The sequence below is a fragment of the Macrosteles quadrilineatus genome, unplaced genomic scaffold (assembly GCF_028750875.1).
Source record: "Macrosteles quadrilineatus isolate MER2022 unplaced genomic scaffold, UCM_ALF_1.0 Scaffold_32__1_contigs__length_1466915, whole genome shotgun sequence".
NCBI lineage: Eukaryota > Metazoa > Arthropoda > Insecta > Hemiptera > Cicadellidae > Macrosteles > Macrosteles quadrilineatus.
In genome coordinates this window covers 571,683-593,634 of record NW_026542625.1, presented here as the reverse complement: position 1 = coordinate 593,634, position 21,952 = coordinate 571,683, and the positions used below count along the sequence as shown (strand labels likewise).

The following is a 21,952-nucleotide window of genomic DNA, read 5'->3' as shown; positions in this document are numbered from 1 at the left end:
GCCTAAATCGGTAATTTTTTAAATATAATAAAATTATTTAGAAATTAAAAGGGACTATCTTAAGTTTTTTATGTAGTCTGGCTGTGTGTTGTAAATGTGGCAAAGTCTTGGTTGTGTACTTTAATCCTGGCCAAAAAACACAGATAAGTAACCTTAACTCTTTAGTCTACAGTCGTATTTATCGTTGAGGTAAAACAACTGGTAAAATAAAGGACTTATTCATAAGTAAATATTTATTTAACAATACGTTCAGGGTACATGAAAATAGCTCTCTGACACTCAGTTTGACAAATTCTTATGACTTATTGATATCACAAATTGGTCAAACACATTTTAGACCTTTCCTACAAACATTTCCTACTAAAACGTCAAACCCACATTTAGCACACATGATGGTAACTAAAGAGGACATTACTTAATAGTTCTAAGTTTTCTAAACTGCTCGAAAGTACTGAAACCTATCTAATCTATGACTACTTCAAAGATAGAGATCTAAAATTGAATTAGAAGCAGAAAAAACACTTTTGTTATATGACTTGGCTAAATACAATTTTCTAGGTTAAATTTAAAAAAATAAAAAAATTTAACAACTAAAAAATAATCAACTTTAAGTAAACTGGATCATCTATGCTAAAACATAAAATTTGCACCAAAAGAATTGACCTATTTCTAAAACTACTGCAAAGTGATAATTAAACTAGTGCTGAGTGAATTTAGAAAAAATAATTTGTAAGTACAACTTTAAAACTATCGAGACTACATAGAAAAATACAGATACAGCATGATATCATTTAAGGGGGAAAGTGTACATTGAGCAAATAATTAGGTTGGTGTTAGCAATCAAAAAGTCAACTCCCAACTGTGAAACTTTCTACTAATGACCAAAAGATATTTTGACCATAAAAATGTTTTTGAGAGATTCAAACCGACATTTTTAATAGGTAAATGTTATAAACTTTACAGCCACAACATGTTGAGGATGCAACTTTTCTCTATGACTCAAATAATTGTAGTTGTCAGTTTTTTTTAATGTTATTGCTTAGTTTTTGTTTAGAGAACCAGTAGTAGTGACCCAAGTGAACTAATTGACAAAACTTTTTAATATACACACCAACTAATGCTGATCTATCAGCCAAGAAAGAATTTAACCCCACCTTAATCAATAAGTTCATAACAATACAAGAGTCAAGTAACGCAAACTAACACACAAACACAACATAATACATTCAACAAAGAGTTACACAACACTAATGGTGAAGTAATGGAAGGTTTAACAATCATACATCAATAACATCAGCATTCTGTTTTGGCTTGTAGGGTAACTGTTATTAATTATTGCACTTATACCCTTATTTAAACATCTCTTCAATGCATGTAAAGGTAACATGGTAAGTCTCAATTATCCAACTAAGGTGACGACCATCTCGGATTTACCCGCCATGAGAGCTATTTTTGTTAATTTCAAACAGCCGCTGAAGAGTTATTTACCATCTCAATTTTTTTTTCCAAATTCTAAAGTGATTGTAGTTTATCTAGTGCACTGAGATTATAAACTTCTAGGCTGAAAGAACTCTGAAGAGCCATTAAATTTTTTGCCATGAACATTATTAATTTTTTTATCTAGCTCATGTGGTTTTAAAAGTGAATGTTGAATGTTAGTGTTTGGCAGAAAAGTAGATAAACTAACAATTATGATAAGTAAATCTTACTCGCAAGCTCTTCAAGACAAAGCTCTGGAAACTCATGGTCTTGCTGCTTCACGCATGTACTATTCTCTCTACGAATATGTAAATAAAGAATATTGTCTTTTGGAAACAAATTCCAGGGAAATTATCGCTAACACGAAAACTACAGTGTGATGATCATTACATTGTGCAGATTTCCGATATCAGTAGTTTTGAGAGTATTAGTGGGCAGGAAAATTATATTTTATTATTCAAATTATTGACACCTCTGCTTATTTAACCTTGCTGCAGACGAATTAAGTTGAATAATCGAGACTAATTCTATTACTGTATGCCAAAATTTCATTAGACATCAACTTGGGACAAACAAAATTAGAATACAATTCACAAAGAGCTTGTTAAAACACTTCACAATTTACTTATTCACGCTTTACTTACGCGTATGATAACTTAAGAATGTTGATATTCCGTAACAAAATACATCTTATAGAATATAAATAAAAAAGAATACTGAAATAAGGAAATGCAAAACATTGTTTAACCATAGAGAAACAAAACACCTGGTTAAGACATGTATAAGTTTTTTTAGTGGTAAACAGACAATGACACCAGAAAATAAAAATACTGATACACAATCTTGTATACTTCAAAAGGTCAACAATCTTCCTCTTTGACAGGAAAATCTAGAATTAAGTTAAAGAAAATTTAAGAACTGCCACAGGTATAATAATTATAGTGGTTCACCTAGACCTGTGTGAGTGTCAACTACCAAATATCAAGGTTATTAAAGTACATTCAAAGCTTAAAATAAGGCAAGACTAGATTATACAACAAACAAAGAGCACAAACTTGTCTTACAATCAAGCTTTGGGTTAGTTAATTTCAACCATAGCATTTTATATAGGTGTATTTAAGTGAATTATATTCATGTTCGTATGGCCCTAAGGCTACTCACTATTTTTTTTTTTCAGCAAAACTACATCTACTTATCTCACCGTTAGTACGAGATAGGTCATAATTTAATTTGGCACTAAAATATAAACTTAAAATAAGAAAACCGCATGCAAATTTACCTGCCATGTCATTTGGAAAAAGGTAGTAAAAAACTGGAATGGTATGTCTTTTAAGTAACAATTTTCACATGTCGAAGTAACAAAACATTCAACATTCATTTTGTCTTTTTTCCAAACGGTGGAAGCACTTTTCAATACTTCTTTTCTTTGTGTATAAACTCACTTACTCTTTTTGTGTACAGGAGAAATACAAAATATACGTCTGTTCAGTGATATGTACCTTTCACAATCCAGTGGTGTAAAGAGTAAGCGGAATGTATCGTAAATGAACACAGGTTAAGAGGCGTGTCGTACTTAATACTAAAACAGATGTATTGAATAGGAATGTAAAACACATATTTTTTTATTGTGTACTCCAATTTTGAAAATCTTAGCTTACCTGAGGAAATTTGAGTTCAGGGGTTAATCAATATACAACTAAAGGTCACAAAACATACAGATATTTCGTCCTTACACAGGACTTGACAATACTTGCAAAGCTTCAAATGAGATTTCTCTTCATTCTACTCTAAGTCTTTTATCAGGCCAAAATACCAGGGTTAAGTTTTACAAGGAATTGATACACCAACTTACCTAAGAAAAAAGTTCAGGTAGTAGGCCTAGTTGATATTACACAACAGTCCACCAAATTTTGATCACAATTAATGTGATATTTTCCCTATAAGGAGAATTTTCCAAAAGGAATGTTTTGTGACCTGTTATTGTGTGTAAATTAGCTTCTGGTCTTTTTCTCAGGAAAGCTAGTTGAACTATCCTTTTTAAAGAACATTCCTAATTAGCGACTTAGCTTTCCTATCAATTATAACCTAAACAATAGTTTTGTACAATTATAACTATTGTTTTATAATTACGTTATTCAAAAGTTACGCAGGCTTGTAGTTCTTCATTAACGTCCATTACAAGGTGAAGCACCACCGCTATTTGCCACGAGACTCGGCCAATGAGAGAGCAGCGAGCTGAGAGTAGATACTGCCTCGGGCAAGTCCAGCACGAGGGCCCTTGCGTAGAGAGGGGTCGGGGCCCCGAGGAGAGGAGGGGCCCTCACAGTGTAGAGGGTCGGGGCCCCGTGCCAAACCCCCACTACCACACCAGGCTACGTAGTCCGGCCTGTGGGACACACTGTCATGTACATGTCAATAGCGGGCTTTAACTGGCTATCCCATCAATAAGCAATCTAAAGATACCTATATTTAATTTTAACTAAGCTCTAGCTCGTGATTGTTTTTTTTACAATACTTCAGGCTAGGCCTAGAGGTTGCACCATTATCACTCGGATAATATCCATTAGACAGGGTTTGAGCACGGGGAATTTGGGGACCAAAGTCTCGGCTCTGTACCACGTATACCAGCTCGCTCCCAAAAGTAGAAACATAGCCTTAAGTAAAAGATACCAAAAGTGATATGTGTGATCCTATGTATGACCTTTGACTATTGATCCAACTTCTGTATCCAATAGTCAATTATATGACGTAAGGACATAGGAATTTTTATTTTTTTCTGGAATTGTTAGCCTATTTTTTCCTGGAGAATTGGGCGATAATTAAGAAAATATTTTGTTAGAAATATTGAATTTTAATGGCAAAAACGGATAATAACATCTGATTTCGGAGGGTAATAATGGTGATTTGTTTGGTACAATCTCACTCATGTAGATTTGTTTATAGGCTAACACTGCTACCTTATACTTCTTTCAAGGTACTAGCTGTTATCTGGCATAACTAAAGGCAACTCTGTACAAACTTGCGTTTCTTTAGATATCTGAACCAATTTTGTTAAGTAATCTGTAATAAGTAAAATTGTTGTAACTCTGAGCAAATGAAGGCTCAGGAAGGGATGTTTGGGGATGAAACAGATTTTGATTTTATAAAATGTTGCATACATACATCTACTGTACTGATATAATGATGAAATTGTTTTAGGAAACAAATTCTATTCAGTATAATAAATACATGCACATTCTATATTTATGATGAGATCGGTAATTTTATTGTTTTTACTTAAGATGAGTACTAAAAATGAGTTCTAATGATGAGTTTGCAAATAAAAAGAAATAACCATTCAAAATAAAGTTACAAAGATTTATATGAAAGGCAAAAAATTCCCATAGAAGGTCACTAAAAAAAAAAGGTTTATAAAATCAAGGGCCTGTTGGTAAACAAGTGTTTAGTGTTTGGTAGATTATTCGTCAAAAAAAACTAAATTCGCTTAACGAATTTTTGCTTATGAAATGAAATAAGGGAAATCAATAGCACTGCAACACCATTATCGTTCGAAAATGTTTGCAAAATCATTCTTTAACACCTTTGCTGTGGCTGCGTGATGGTCGTCCGCTGCCGGGAGCGCCAGCAGCTAATGCACTGTGTGGATGAGTTCGCGAAAATGTTTGAATTCAGTTTCATCAAATAGTAGAGGCATATTATAGCATGTACTGTGTCCCAGTCGTTGTGCACAGTTAAAAAAAAAAACAAAAAAAACAATAGATAACAGAACTAAACAAAACTGCTAGCCGGCCCTCAGTATTGCCAAATGGATGGAAAAGGCAGAGGCAAAGTACCCGGATACTCAATCAAAACATACCGCAAAAAGTGATCAAGCAAAGTTTTGAGGTTATGTTCCTTCCACAATGCAATTCAGTATCGTTATTCTACTTCATGTCATAACATTTCTCATAACATGCTACAACGACGTTGTTTATCTAAACGATAAACCACGTCAACAAACACAAAAATAAAGCCCTTTGGAAAATATGAATATTGGCATTAACCTCGACAAACATGAAATTAAAAAACCTACTACCCTAACGTGCACGCTAATGCACAATATGCGTTTCCTTCTCAATCGCTAGACGAAATATAATCGCATTACAATGTCCATGACAAATAATGTCTCTGATAGGAGGCATGCGCACCCGGGCGGGGTAGCTGATGTCTCCGATTGTAGACATGCCGCAATAAACATGTTAAAGATAAACTCACCACCAGCAACAATAAACTTAAATATATAATTTTGCTATTTATTTTGCTATATCCTTTCAAAAACCTTTTGAAAGGTTGAAAGGCTTTCCTTTTGAAATATTATAACTTAATCTGCAGCATGCATTATTCGAGGGAATCCATTTGATGAAAACAAAGACGATGAAAGAAACGTAAATAAGCAGCTGATTGATTTTGATGTGTAATACTAGTGATAAGTGAAGAGTGTTGTGTCAGGTGTTACCTCAGCTGATATCTGTCTTCTGTCGTCCTTGAGTTGGTTGTTGCTTTGTCAAATATGTTGTTTATTTCAAACATTAACATGTGAATTTAAGAGAAAGATGTGTTATTGAGTAAATCAAGTGGCAAGGGTTAGATGAAGCATATTCATATAATTTTGTACTAGATCAAACCATCTAATAAAATACTTGTTTGCGAACCTTTATCAAGAATAGTTTCAAACAATCTCTCATGTTTTTAGATTTTGAATATTTTTTAGCTGAAACAAAGTTCTTTTTTACATTACTTTTAAGTTTTTAAACATTACAGGTACTAAATTAGGTTAGTGAGTGTTAACAAGCTATGATAATATTAAAGACAACTCGTTTAAAAGGCAAATCCTTTAAGTAGAAACATAAATGATGTTTTTTTTGTGTGAATCAAGTATATGTTTTGGTCAGTTCCTAAAGAGAAGCTTTTCACTTTTCACACCTATACTTACAGCAACAATGATTGATCAGGTCCGCGAACGAGTCTTGGATTAGGTCCCAGAGCTGGTCTGGTGAGCAGAGAACGATAACCACTGAAGTCGGTCATGTCGATAGATCTAGAAACATAAAATATCATTAAACTTATTGCTTGAGCTTCAACTCGTACCTGTGTTGGAAATTTGTTTTGATTAAAAACATGAAGGCACATGATATTGTCAGATTTAGTATAATTAATTATCATATGGTTTTTGTGGAGGGAAAACTGAATTAGGGGCGGTTTTTATTTGCCTATACAGCTTACAACGAACTCCAAACCAATGGCTCATGAACAAATAATTTGGATAAAAAATTAAAAAAATGAATGTAAATTTTGTTGGTTAAACTATTTAAGAATAAGGGTGTGTTGGGGGGGGGGCGTGGTGGTTAGCACCTCGGCATCCAACTTTGATTCGCAAGCACATCTACAAAACGTTAAAGGGGTTAGACCGCTTTTCCTAAAAAGTGTTTAAATTGACTTCATTTAAAGTGCCACTATGGCCTAGATAAAAAAAAACAACTTTAAACATGTATTCAAGAGAAACTAAGAACTAATGTGAATTTCAGAGAGACAAAAATATAGTTTATAATAATAATTTAATGAAACTCCACTTACAGCTCACAATATGCACTATGATTCATAAATGTATCTAGACTGATAGTAGTGGAAACCTCCAAAATCTGATATTTACCAGTTCTTGTATTATCTGTTTACTAATCAGCTAAGTATAAACACAATTTCTTATCCTATACTCTAATAGAATTATTGTGTGTTTGTTTTTTGTGTTTGCAAAAGTTTATCTTGAAATATAGCAGCAAAATGCTGAAAGTTTAGAATTGCAAACTTTTAGGGGCAAAGTTTGGTTTGTGAATTTCACCAATAACTCAGCAAATTTAGTGAAGAAGACAAAAATTGGTAAAAACACAATTTCTATTGGTTTGCAACACACAGTATTACTGTTTAAAATACAAATGTGATTTTGTATTTATCATTGACTGTGTCAATAGCGCGAGTGTGATAATTTAATTTACGATGGTTTTAAATGACTTTCGGTGACAAATATCTATGAAAAGATTCTTGTTAAGGAACTGTTTCTCCTCCATTCTTTACATTTAGTTTAATTTCATACAATATTTTTATTTCTGATAAAAACCTAAATTTCTTGTAAATTTTACATGTTTCCATTTTTAACCAAGGAAACAAATTAAACACAACCTAGCATGGCTCAGCTGCCAGGCACTTTACTATCAAATAATATTTATTTTAAATTTAGGTTTATTCACTTACAGTTATTGTTTAAATAGTTTACCCTAACTGAAGTATAATATATTTTCAAGTTTACCATATATAATTTAAAATATACAACTTAATTAAAACTATAAATAAAGCTTACCAAACGATAAGAATTCAATTCGTAGATAAAACACAAGGAAATACAGCTTGACTGGTGGATAGGTGTGTCACTCGAATAGGAAATGTCATTATGAAAAGTGTGGAAACAGTAGTTAGGGTGGCATAATGCATAATAGATACAGTCGTTACAACCAAGGGGAGTTTATAATAGAATCAGCTGACCCATTCAACATTATTTTCAAACTAATTGTTGGTTGAAAATAAAGTGAAAAGGTTCCAAATTTGACATAAAATCCAATCTTGTATTTTTTATTGTGTGCTTTGTGGATAAGATTTTGGAATTTTTAATTCACTTATTTGCGTTAAACTCAAACTGTTTATTAACTTCCCATACTTCTAACGGTACTCTAAAGAGTAGTGGTGAGAGTAGCTTTGTTATTTCTTCATGAGAAAAATATTATTGATGTCACAACGGCTTACAATAAACCGGTCATTCTATCCACTTCGAAATTCACACTTATCAAACACTGATTTAGGAACGTTTAAAAAAGTCAAAGATAAAATTACAAAAATGTATTTACAAGATGAAAACTGAAGAACAAAGAATAATCTTTAACTATCGTTTAGTTTTATTTCTCCTTGATTCTTCTTCTTCGTACTTTTTCAAAAGCTTCTTGAATTCCTGTATAGTAATGATCTTTTCCTTTGGGACCAGATCGATAAAAAGTATACCATTCAAGTGATCTGTTTCGTGTTGAATGACTCTTGCCGAAAATCCTTCTGCACGACCTCGAACGATATTCCCACTCACATCTCTCGCTTCGTAGTTTATACACTTGTATCGTCTCACAGGCGCCGTGACTCCTTGCACCGAGAAACATTGTTCATAAGCGACTTCTGTTTCATCACTCGCCTTCTCGTAAGTAGGGTTGATCCAGACGGATCTAGGAAAACCTTTGACTCCTTCTTCTTCGTCAACTTTGAAAACTATCGCTCTTTTTGAAATACCGATCTGAGGAGCTGCAAGCCCAGCACAGTCTTTTTCATTGTCGAATTTCATTTCCAAAGTTTCTAGGTCCCGTTTGTCTTGTTCGCTCAGAGGAAATGAGAGTGCAGCCGCTTTTTTCCGGATGGAAGAATCTTGAACGGCTTGGAGATTAGATACATTTGCCACAACGTAATTTGGCAAGGGAGAGAGATGTGAATCTTGCGGTTTTCCACTCGATCTATCAGCAACACTTGAAGCACCCACGAATGCTACACGGTACAGAAACCAAAGAGCAACTAAAGGGTTTTCCATGATGGACTAGAAAATTCATGAATATTTAAAGTAGTATTCTTATCAAAAAACTTTTACTTTGATACAGCACAGCACAACTAAATAAACACTTTCAATCCACAGAAGCAAACTTTTCCAGAACAATATCTAGCGTTCACTAACATTATCAAACATCAATTTGAGATTAAAAATTATGTAATTACTATGTCTGTCTGTAGATTAGATCAGATTTAAACCGCAATGACAATATTATTTAAAAACCAATAATGTTAAATATTAGCTATTGGCATTGGCTCTATTTTTTTAATTTCAGATTGTAAATTACACTTTATGTACTTGACAATATAAATCGTATCGACAGTACAATTAGGTTTTATTTATTTCCAACGGAGATCTCCATTTTAGGTTTAAATCAAACTCTTTAAATTTTGATGAATTTGTCATTGAAGTCTTCAATAGATTGGATTTTCAGTAAGGATTTGTTTTAATTTTATTTTGTATTCTTATAATTTTAAGTTTTGAATATTAGTTGGTAGTTTGTTAAATAATTTTCTTCCGTTGTAATAAACCTGTTTTTCATAAAACTTTGTTTGGTGGAAAGTAGAAGAAAATATTTGTAATAACAAATTTAACAATTGCGAGCAATGTCTCTGAACTGCATCAAAAGTAATAGATTTTCATTAAAAACACAGTTTTACACAAAACCTGCTGAGATAGTAGTAAAAAATAAATGTTATGAATTAATGTGCTAGCTAAGTAATAAATAAAAATAAAAAAATAATGCAATTTATGAAAACCGTACACCGTTTGCTATTTGAATATTATTGTGATATAACAAATTAATTGTGAGTCAGTAAGAATGTATCTTATATGTAGGTTGGTTAGTTCTTATAGGCTATTATAAATATTACCAGATTTTAAAATATTATCTATAATTTAAAAATCAATTGCCCTTTATGGAACAAATTATCCTTACACACATAAAAAAAAATCAAATAAAACACATTGTTATATTCAACAGAGTTGTACTTTTGAAAACCATTTTGCTCCTGGACACAACGAATCATCAAGAAGTAGCTGGTGGAGAATAAGTCACCATATTTTTTTATCAGTGCAGTAGAGTTTTTAATATCCGATTTTCACTTATCGACCTTTTGTGTTATACAATCTAGTACCGAGAAATTGTGTGGTATGATTGCATCATGATACTATAGTGGGTATGTCAAGACAATCCCTATTCGCTGCCTCTGTCTGTATTGGAAAATACGTACCAGGCTTTAGGCGTCTGCACTTGATACTTGACTTAGTTCTTTTGATGTTTTAGTGAGCTACATACCACAAAGTGTATCAACTTCTCCCCTTATACTTGTTTATCTCTCTGCTACCCCTCATGTCTTAATTTCGGTGTGAATTGAGACATTTGGCTGAGTAGTTGTGTATCGCTTCATATCTTATATTTTACCATTACAATAATGTTTTTTTTTTTTAATTGACAGTCATTTTTTATGTAATTTGCAACGATGTTTTGAATAAACTAGTTTACCTTGTGGTTGCCAGATTCTTGAAATGTGTAGATATCTTGCTCGATGTACATTTCGCTACATGTGTAATGCGGACCGGAGCCACTACATGTGTCACTATTTGACTGACAACTGGCTTGAGGAGGTATGTTTGGGGAGGTTCGGTCAGGGGATGGGGGTGAGTTTACGATGTTAGAGCTTTCTCTTCTTGGACTGCGACGTTGCCAAGTCTCTGCGCTGTTGCCACGTTGATCTTCTAGATGGTTTATAAGTTTGAAAATTATTGAATTGTTGTAATCTGTTCAATAATTTTCAAACTTATAAACAGAGGTAGGACTACAAATGGTAAAACTTGAAGACAGAGATCAAATAAGATATGGTGTAGCTGATATAATTTGTAAAGAAATTAAACACAACCACCCAATCAATAAACCTTCTACCGAAAATAAAACCATCCAAACAATAAAACAAAAACTTATCGCAAACAACGCACAAATCCTACCAGCAGACAAATCCAATTCCACAGTCATTATTAATGAAGATGAACTAAACGTCAAAATAAATCAATACTTCCAGAAAAACAAAATCGAAGAAATAAATGACACAACAAAAGTATACAACAAGGAAATAAAAGATTTCCTAAACAAAAACTGTATTATCAATCCAGAACAGAACAGATTTTTATACAACAACAACGCATCGCCACCAATCTTTAAGCCCCTAATAAAAACACACAAAGAAGGTAACCCAATCAGACCAGTAATAAACGCCATACCTTCACCATCATACAAACTAGCAAAATACATCAACAACCTCATAAAGAATAACATTCCCAATACTTCGACCGTATCATGTAAAAATACAAAAGATTTCATACAAAGAATACAAAAAGAAACAATTCTCGACAGACACCTCTTAACAACAATAGATGTCGATAACATGTATGGCAACATACCTCGGACAGAAGCTTTAAAAGTACTAGAAGACAGACTCACAAAGTCCGACAATTTTCTACCAGACGAGATCGAAGATATAATCAAAATAGTAAAAATAATTACAGAACAGAGCTACTTCACATACAACAACAAAATTTACTATGACCCCCAAGGCCTACCAATGGGCGGCCCTCTATCAGCCACTCTCGCAGAACTATATATGCAACACTTCGAAGAAAAACATATCCTATCAGAAAACAATCCATACCATAACAAAATCATATTCTACACCAGATATGTTGACGATGCTTTCCTCGTCCTAAATGGCAATAGCAGACAAGCTCAAATATTCCTTAATCACATCAACAAGACACACAACAATATTAAATTCAAAATGGACCACGAAAACAACAAATCTATAAATTTCCTCGACGTAACAGTAATAAAAAACAATAATAAAACAGTAGAAATAGCAATATACAGGAAACCAACCCAAACCGATCTTGTAATCCCTGCCAACTCAAACCACCCTTACAACTACAAAATGGCAGCCTTCAGATCTCTAGTATATAGGTTACTGAACTACAACCTCAACCAAGCCGAGTACACCAAAGAAAAACAAACCATAGAAAATATAGCAATTAACAATGGGTACGACCCTCACATTATCGATAAAATGATTAATAAAATACTAAAGAAACTAAAACCTAACCCTCCAACAGACATCATAGATGACGAAAAGACAATAGAACGAGCTAAATATATACCAATCAACTATACCGACCGGATAACAGAGAAAATTGGAAAAGTCTTCAACAATGCAGGATATAAACCTGCATACAGAGTAAAAACAAATCCCGTCCCAAACTACAGAATAGCTGAGAAAACTGACATCCCAATAGAACAAGAAAGAGGCGTATATAAAATAACATGTGCACCACCATGTCAAAAAGAATACATTGGTTATACTAACAGATCATTTAAACAGCGATTCAAAGAACATAGTGCCAGCCACCACGCCAATCCAGAATCATTAGTCGCCAAACACCTGAAAAGTAATCAGAACCACCACATCTCATTTCCAGAATCATTAACAATCCTCAAACGCACAAATTCTAAGTCAATAGCGAAAGTCCAAGAAAGCTACCACATATATAAACATACCCATAGTTCAAATACAGACACCCTATTAAACAAAAAAGAAGATTACAACAATTCAATAATTTTCAAACTTATAAACCATCTAGAAGATAAACGTGGCAACAGCGCAGAGACTTGGCAACGTCGCAGTCCAAGAAGAGAAAGCTCTAACATCGTAAACTCACCCCCATCCCCTGACCGAACCTCCCCAAACATACCTCCTCAAGCCAGTTGTCAGTCAAATAGTGACACATGTAGTGGCTCCGGTCCGCGCCGTGGTCCGCGCACGCGTTCGCGCGCTGGATTCCTATGACTTTACCGTAAATCATCATCCGACCGAAAATGTAAATATTTGTAAATAGTGTTTGTGTTAAATAGACTAATGTGACAAACTGTGCTCCTGACGATGCTACACATGTAGCGAAATGTACATCGAGCAAGATATCTACACATTTCAAGAATCTGGCAACCACAAGGTAAACTAGTTTATTAATAATTCGTTCTTGAAGCTGGAATAATACACAACTTATAAGATGTTTTGAAATAATGAAAAATTTAGTGGTTTTAGTATAGGCCTAAAAGAAATTAAAACCTTACATGGATTTGATATCCAAAAAACTGTATTCATTTAATGATTTTTAACATTCAATTTTGTTATTTTCCATGAAATTGACCTTTCCACTTATCTGGATTCCATTTTGGTATGACAATTAATAGCTACTCAATACAGAGTACTGCATCAATTGTGCAACCCTGCAGAAAAAAGTGCAGCCCTAGAAATACGCCTGAAAAATTCAAACAGATTGTTAACCATATTTACGAAATGTGCTTAATGTGTTAAAGATGTAAGTAGGCCTACCTGGAGTTTCTGTTATTCTTGTTCCTCTTTCCGGATGGACTGTCAGGAGGAGATTCAGGAGAAGGAGGCTGAGACGGCTCTTCTACAATGATCTCCTTCATCACTTCATGTCCACTACTGCAAACAGTTGGTTGAGTGTAAGAATTGCATTTACTACTTCAAACAAAATGTGTTGATTAAGAAAAGTTTTAAGTTGACTTAGTATAAGAACGAGAATGGAAAATAAAGAATTTCATCTTAATAAAAGAAACATGACAAATCCATGTCTTTGGGATAAAATCAGTCAGTGAGTAGCAGTCTTACCTAGAGTCGGGATTTTTCTTGTCTTCTGTAGCTGGAGGCGTTTCATCAGCCATGGTCAGTATTTGATCTGCCTTGGTCTCATCGTAGTCCACACTGTCCAGAGCAATGGAGACAACTCTCTCGGCTACGTCAGGGTGTTTTTCCCTCAGCCGAACCTTCACTGTGAAACAACAAAACATTTTATCTTCAAAGATATGCTTTCATGGTTACATACTGAAGATCCGTGGTCTTTGGGTGCGACCTTGCCCAAAATAAACAAAACACTGACACAAAATAGATATTCATCAACATCGTGGCTAAAATGTAGATAGACATATTTGGGTGACTTGACTTAAGTACAATTGACCAAGCAAGCCAATAAATGACATATTTCCGGTGTCAAGTCACCGTGAAGATGGCTTTCTACACAGTTGAAATGTTGAGGTTGAAGTGTTGGTGAATAGAAGTGTTTTGTCCATTGTTACAAAACATTGTACAAAACAACAAAAACAAAAACCAAAACAAAAACAACAAAACATACAAAACATTGTTGTCGCCGCCCATAGACACTGATTTAACAGAACATCTGATAATGACAAAACCTACCTTAAATATAAAATTTAAAGCTCAGGATTTTACCTTACTGGCTGTTTTTAGCAAATTCCTCAACCTCATTAGGAATGAGCGAATAAGCTATTACCGTCCAGGACCTTGGTCCCCCATATTGAGGCGTTGTTCGCTTAATGGTTATGAAGAAAATTCCCCCAAAAAAACTGCAATTTTAAAATTGCTGTATTATTTATATGGGGAATAAGACAACTGTTGTAGTTTGCGGATGCTCTGGCAAATTTATTTATTTTATAACAAGTTCTTAATATTTCACTAAAAAACACACTTTACTATCAACTCTGTAGCAGGAAACCTAAGAACTCGTTAAACCTAACACTAATGGGGAATAAATTTGACAAAAGTTTAAGGAAATATTGTAGTAAAAAGCCAATCAGGCCAAAAATTAGAGAAATCCGCTTAGACTGCAGGTTTGCTGCGGTGGGGGTATTTTTTAATCTAATTTGTTTCAACACCATTGACATCTATTTTGTTAAATACTATTGTTGTTTAAGTTCTTAAACTTAAAAAATATATATCCAACCATGGGTTTTTGATTAAATACATTTTGATAATTGCATAAAATAAGACACTGCAGCTAGTTTGTAACTTTTAGTATTTAAATATTCTGAATCAAAGGTTATTTCCATGTCACAAGCTTTCATTAATGCAAACCATTACATAATGTTTGAGTGGGTAACTTGACAAAACAAGAAATATTTCAGGAAATAATGCAGTCCTCAAACCTTAGGTAAAACCAATACTCACTCTCTTGCTTTTCTTCCACGCTCTTCATCCTGGCGGGGGGTGAGTGCTGCGGCGCCGGGGGGGCAGACTGTGTAGAAGGTGTTTGTTTCTGAAGACACACTCTTGGCGGGGGCGTCGCCCGCTTGTCAAACCCCATAGACTGCAGCGTCTGCGTCGCACGGTGGACATTGTTGTCCGAACTGCTCAGAGTGTCGAGCAGAACTGTCTCCTCAACCACTGGGAATACACTCTTCAGGTACCTAGGCAACATACGGGAGTCAACTAGAATGCTAAATGAAATACTACAGGCACTGAGCACTTTTTAGGTACAGTATAGGGTAGTAAGCACCAGTTAACCTTGTGCGATCAGCAAGAGTATTTTTATACTTATTCGGTCAGGTAGCTAGCTGTAATGGCCGCTATCTTTTGTACAGCAAGTAATATATATAAATTTCACATTATTATCTTGCCTCTCGGATAGCCAGTGATAGATCATGTCAATTAGGATGGCCAGTGAGATTGATGAGGGGAATATTCCCAACAATACTGAGAGTCACACTCGATGCTGGTGGTATTCAATTAATCCAATGGGAATAAGCTGTTGAGGTGTCTTTTTGGCCTCTGGGGACATCAAAATGAAAAAGTAAATCAGTCCCGAGCCTAGGTCTTATCAAGTTGAAACCTTCGGCAATAGCGTCTTCCCTATGGGGAAATTCGCTAAAAAGCAGCAGTGGTGGGGGAAGGGTTCTTGTGTGCATGCTCATCCCGCTGCCACTCTAATTGACACAATCTATACTGGCTAACATGGAAGCACTATTGCTTTGACCAGATATTTTAACTGAATGTTGTTTGTTTAGATTCTCCTAGTGATGCGACCTAAGAGCCTAAGCAAATTTGAAACTTAAGTAATTCTAAGCTGGTAGAATTCTTCAGGGGAGCCAAGATGGTTTGCAGAGAGAGGTTGCCAAAGGTAATGGCCACGGGAGTGGCTGATGTTTGAATTAACAACACGGCCTATACAACTGGCCAACCGAAAGCAAAGGGATTAGGTAAGATAACCTTCGGCGTATAGACCAGGCAAAATCAGCCATCATTACCCATTCTATACAGTGATGGGGTAACTTATATTTACATTTTTCCTAACATTGGAAGTTAAAAATAGTTGAATATTACAAACTATTTTATACAGTAAGAAGCCAAAGAATGTACAGTAGACATGTAAGTTGATAAGTTTGTTTATTTGTGTACAGTTTTATACTACTTATTTTAGTTTGTTTGCTCTATCTTGAGTTTTAAATACTCCCTGTTTGTAAATCTCCAATCTACTCCATAGTTTGACATTTAAATATTTCGAAACCATCTTAGTCCACAAAGTGTTGAACCATCGAGGTTCTACAGTACACATAACAGCTTAATATATTGATTGGTTTGCAGTTTTAAAAAGTCAAAATAATGATAATATTTAACCTGTAGCCTAATTATTAAGTGCAGTATTACCATATCTTTACAGCAAAACAAGTCAAGTAATACTTGATGCCAGCAAATATGTACAAGAATACATTGGATTGTCAACAAAATTCTTAGCATTTGGTTTGAATTGTAATAAGTGAATGAACATTTATATCAACATAGATTAATGTTATTTAAAAATCTGTAACACTGTTCAACATGCTACACATAGGGACAAATTAAAAATTAAGAAAGGGTTGTTGTACATAATATGATAAATAAGTATGGTAGGTACTAAATTCACAACAAAAAACATGGTAATCATTTATGGATAGAAAGTTCAAAAGTAAAATACTTAATAAATGCAGGCATAAATTAATCAGCTAATGGAGACAAGATGGGTAAAATTATTTTAATATACATCTATAAACGTTGATCAATTGTATGTTATAAGCATTTTTGTCTCGAGATAATATTTACAAGAATAGGTAACATAACTTATTTTGTTACAATTCAAAACATGTTAAAAAAAACATGTTATTTTAACTCGAAAGAGTGAGGTTACAAATCTAAGCTAATGAACGAATTAAATAATTCTCAATTTAAAAAGTTAGAGATGGTTACATACAGACTGATGATAAAAAAAAACATTGTCAAAAAATTAGGACGATTATCTATACAGTTATTTCTATACCACAGCTATTTGTAGAGTCAAAATAAACACTATTTAAAATAAGTATCGCTGTCTAGCAGACGAATCTAACTACAACTACAACCTAAAATAAACATATAATATACATGCCTCAACAAAACAAACACAAAGAAAAGACACATCGACTACGGCATTCCGGGACACCTAGGGGAGAGTAAAACCTGAGCTTCATCTTGGGAGATGAGTGGGGACGAGGTGAGAGTCGAGGGGGGAGGAACCCTGCTCTAGGGGTGCTTGGAGGGGTGACAGCGTACAACCCCACCCCCGGGAGAGTACGGGCACCCATGGGTGGCGTGTAGGGTCCGGGTGTAGTGAGCGGGTGTTTTTCCACCTGCAACGCACTCATAACCACGGCCTCACGGTTGTGGTACCTGCGGACATACGGTAACCGAGGCAACTGTGACATCATGGCTCAGACATTTAACTGTGGCAACACGGCTGCCGAACCATCCATTATAATTGGTGGATACATTGTTTTTAAAATGTTTTCAGCTGTTTATAAAATATTTTGTTATCGGTTAGCTAAACAGTAAGAAAGAAGTTGACAGCAACACGTGAAATCAACACAGTGACACCACAGTATATTGTTTCATATTGTTGGTAGATAATTTCCAGCATCCATAGTCAATGGTCCTAAAGTCCTACTCAAATAAATGTAATTATATTCACAGTATAGCTATGCTATGAGAAAAAAGTTAACCTTTCTTTTATGCAGTTGGGTTAGTCACACAAAATTGAGAAAAAATTAACTATGAAAAATAGGCCTATATTAAATTTAAGGATCAGCCCACCTAGTAAGATTTTAAAATGCAATGTTTTTCTGATTGCATTGACAAAAAACACTTTTTTGATTAGCTAACAAATGTTTCATTAGCCTACTCACTTGAGCAGTAGTGTGCGGATGTGCGTTTCGCTGACAGTGGGAAACATCGAACTTATCTTAGCTACAGTCTGGTCTGTGGCTGCTTGCTTGTTGTCTGATGCTGCGCTCTGTTGACGTTTCAGAGAATTGGTTCCCATCATCAGACCCAGCCGATGATTTGCTGCTGATGTGAAGTCCTGGGGAGAAGATAGACATTTATTTTTTATAAAAATGTACATTATTCTCTTATATTTTAAACTGCCCAGTGTTGGAAAAGGTTTGTAGGCTAATCATAGTCAAGTTCTTAAAATAAAGAAAGCACTTAAGAAATTTCCCCTTGACTTCAAATCGTCTGACTCTGGCTTATTTTCCCTAGAGATATTACTTTTTAGTTTTGAAAGGTTAAGCTTGAGCTTGAGGAAATGCATTAACTTTTTAATTAATAAAAATTGAACCCACTGATCTAGATCTTGAGGATTTGATAAATGATTCTGGCTACAGAAACAACTAACTGTTTTAGTAACAAAGCTACAAAGATGTCTCACTCCTCTTATATTTACATTTAAGTTAAAAAACGTCTTCTCCGTTTATAAAATCACTAACCTGTGACTCCCATCTTAAATGGATTAGATACTGATAGTAAATATGACAAAGTTGAGGTGTTGGGACTAGCTGATAATAAAACCTACGGATAAATATATTCTAGCATTATAAGCCAACACAACTTACCTGCAGCGGAATATTTTCTGTATGTTGTACTCTAGGATCTTCCATGCTCGTATGTCGTGTAAAATAGTTGATATAATATCTGAAAGTAATTGTAAGGTAATTTATTAGAATTCTTAACAATAATTAATGTGATATGCTAAGTACCGTAACTGCCTGGTACACTGCTTATATGTAAATAATTTGAAAGGATGCATTATCTACATAAATTGATGGGTTGTGATCTAAGTATACATACAATAATTAATTCATTCAATGTATCAGACTAGTGCACCTGTTGCTCGAATTCGAGCAATTGAAAAATATTAAAGGTGTTATTTCAAAACGAATAACAGTCACAATTTCCGATTACTTAAAAGAGTCAACTAAAAGATGATGTAATCAATCACTCCACTCCAGTTATCGAAACTGGAAACAAACTCACTCTGAAAACGAAGGCTCACTCTACTCCAGTTATCGACACTGAAAACAAACTCACTCTAAAAACGAACGCTCCTTGTGTGTATCATGTGTTTACTATGAACAGCTGTAATTAATACAACTTATTCGTCTGTTTAAGTAAACAAAGACTTTTCTTCATGAGAAATACATTGGGATTTTGATGGCCTGTGGGGTGAAGCCCGAAGACTTATTACAGGAATTGGTGACAGGGGGTGTCTACACAAAAAATACTTAATTTTGACACCTCGTTTGTAAAAATCCGGCCATTATTAACGGAGGAGTAGTGTTTTGTAGAAATCGCCACGTATTATATATAAGGATGATTGATTCAATCACTAGATTTCAAGATTTCAAGTGTAACATTTTAAATATTTAATTATTGTTTTCCTTGTTTTTATCAATTCTTTTGTCTGAAAAATTATTATTAGTTATTAGTCAAGTTGACACTAGGCCTAAGCTATTCACTTTATTTTCTTATTTCTTATTTTCTTCTTTCTTATTTTGAAAATCACAACCGTTAATATGACAAATAATAATTGATCAGCTTATAAAGAAATCAAACTAAACGACCTAAGCAGGAATAAAATTTAAGTAAATTTAAAATTGCAAAGCTGAGCTGAAAGCTTTAGCTGTTAATTTACATAAGTTACTGTATTGGTAACCTAGTCGATGAAGAGAGACGATCTACAGCAATTCAATTGTTATTTAGCGTACAGATACAGTGGATCAACGACAAACTGCAGCAGAACTATGCCTAACGTCATTGACTATATATACCTCTAACGTTTAACGTTTAGGTCAGTGCCCTTGCACAGAATGTGTGGATTAGCAAAGCAGTACCAAGCAAGTGTTTCCGCAAGCAGGATTTTTATTTCAAGAACAGAATTCTTGGACCATGTGCAGGATAAAAATGGCATGCAAACAAGACTTTTGACTCTTTACCTTTAATTTTATTTTTTTGCAGAATTTTTAGATTTAAGTCAAGATAAAAACTATCCAGAATTAACTCTTTCAATGCGGCCGTCATGTTTACTCTTGAAAATTGCACTTATCTCAATGATAAGGAACCGGTCGCCGGCGACTGACCCGCACGCAATGTGTTAATTGATAGTTTTAATTGATAGGTAGATGCAGGATAGCACTATGGAAAGGTTTAAAGAGATTGTTTAAAACAAGATAGCCTACTTCAAAAATATCACTTGGGATAGAACCAGATTTTTTACGAAATTCATGCAAGACACAAAAGGGTTTTCCGTCACGCTAAAACAGGATTTTCTCGACCTGAAAAGCGGGATTTTTGTCTGGTCTTGTGAATACACTGGTACAAAGACCCTTTCTTATTGTGGGAAAAGGCAAGAAGGATAAGGGTCTATTATTTTTTTACATGGTTTGCTTAAAAAGGAAAACATGATCTACTAACCTCTTTCCTGAAACATTGTCATATTTACAATCCCAGCCAGGTGGTAATGGGTTTACATCAGATACATTTAAACTAGCCATTCTTGAATCTCAACTGGTAAAGTTAAAGGAATATTTATTAATAACGTGAACTGCTAATTTGCTAAGAGAAAAAATTCAATAATACTAGGCCTAATGGAGAGACAAATTTGATAGAAGCTAATCTAATATTTAAGAACAGGAGTCACTGCACGAATTAAACACACGCTGGAAAGAAACTACTCTCTCATCATTGGATGTTTAAAAATAATTCTTTGATTAACACTTATAATGCTTCTCTAAGGATATTTCCTGTTTATCTTGTTTATCAACAATTGAGTTTAGCTTGGTTGACATTTCTTCAAATCAATACAAAACAACCACTTGCAGACGAGAAGCTATATTATCAGTGTTGCCAATCCACTATGGCCCGATTACCCCCTCCAAAGCAAAGAATTACCCGCTTTTTCTAAAAATTACCCTCAACTAACCAAAAATTCCCTTTTAACACTCTTGCCTGTCTCTAAAAGTAACGAATAAAAACCCTGATAAATTAGTTTTGAGTAATCCCACAAATTAAGATGTAGTAAAGAACTAAATATAGGACTTGAGACTTGTAATTAACCTTCATAATGAAATTTTCAATCTTACTGACCTTACAAAAATAATTTCATTAGTCCTACAATGATTTGGTTTTTTTATGATAGCCTATGTCATATACTTGTTTAATAATGAGTAAGTACTGTTAAAAATTTTATTTTTTATTAGTTTTAGGGAGAAAATAGTTATTATAACCTATCAACATTATTATTCCCCTGTTTTATGTTATTCATCTTCTTAGAAGTAGACTAGTGTATGGTACGGTATTTTCCTTCCACCATGGTATCAGCGTATCAGCGTTGACTGTAGTATAGTGAGAAGTGAAGTGAGAGTGAGATCAGAGGATCACGGATCAGCCATTTAAGGCCAGGCAACCAAAAGTTTTTCCACTCCAATCCAAAAGAAAAGACTACAAACAACCGTACTGACTGAAACTGAACCGAACCGAACCGACTGAACGCTGTAGCCTACTCGCATTGACTTTATATCTACACTACTAGCATAGACTAACCAACACAAGTTAAGGG

The 21,952-nt window shown here is 34.3% G+C and overlaps 1 protein-coding gene across 3 annotated transcripts; it reads right to left on the bottom strand.

Annotated features, from left to right (window-relative positions):
- Positions 1–3,393: 3,393 nt before the first annotated feature.
- LOC129005751 (uncharacterized) lies at positions 3,394–21,175 on the bottom strand. 3 transcript variants are annotated; one of them, XM_054434746.1, is made up of 9 exons: positions 20,809–21,175; positions 18,951–19,029; positions 18,243–18,418; positions 17,521–17,730; positions 15,220–15,458; positions 13,867–14,026; positions 13,564–13,680; positions 6,452–6,556; positions 3,394–3,877 (listed from the first exon to the last, which is right to left on the bottom strand). In XM_054434746.1, the coding sequence occupies exons 1-9, from the start codon at positions 20,886–20,888 to the stop codon at positions 3,676–3,678; spliced, it is 1,368 nt and encodes a 455-aa protein (XP_054290721.1). In that variant the 5' UTR covers positions 20,889–21,175; the 3' UTR covers positions 3,394–3,675. The 3 variants fall into 3 exon arrangements, with proteins under 3 accessions (XP_054290721.1, XP_054290719.1, XP_054290720.1); XM_054434744.1 differs by lacking the exon at positions 17,521–17,730; XM_054434745.1 differs by lacking the exon at positions 17,521–17,730 and having other exon boundaries at positions 3,394–3,865.
- Between the last annotated feature and the right edge of the window lie 777 nt (positions 21,176–21,952).

Coding starts and splice junctions, on each gene's coding strand:
- LOC129005751 (XM_054434746.1), bottom strand. CDS start 20,888: ATGGCTAGTTTAAATGTATCTGATGTAAACCCATTACCACCTGGCTGG. Junction 14,027..15,219: donor CGTGGAAGAAAAGCAAGAGA/GTGAGTATTGGT, acceptor GTTGTTTCACAG/TGAAGGTTCGGCTGAGGGAA. Junction 13,681..13,866: donor AAGAAAAATCCCGACTCTAG/GTAAGACTGCTA, acceptor AACTGTTTGCAG/TAGTGGACATGAAGTGATGA.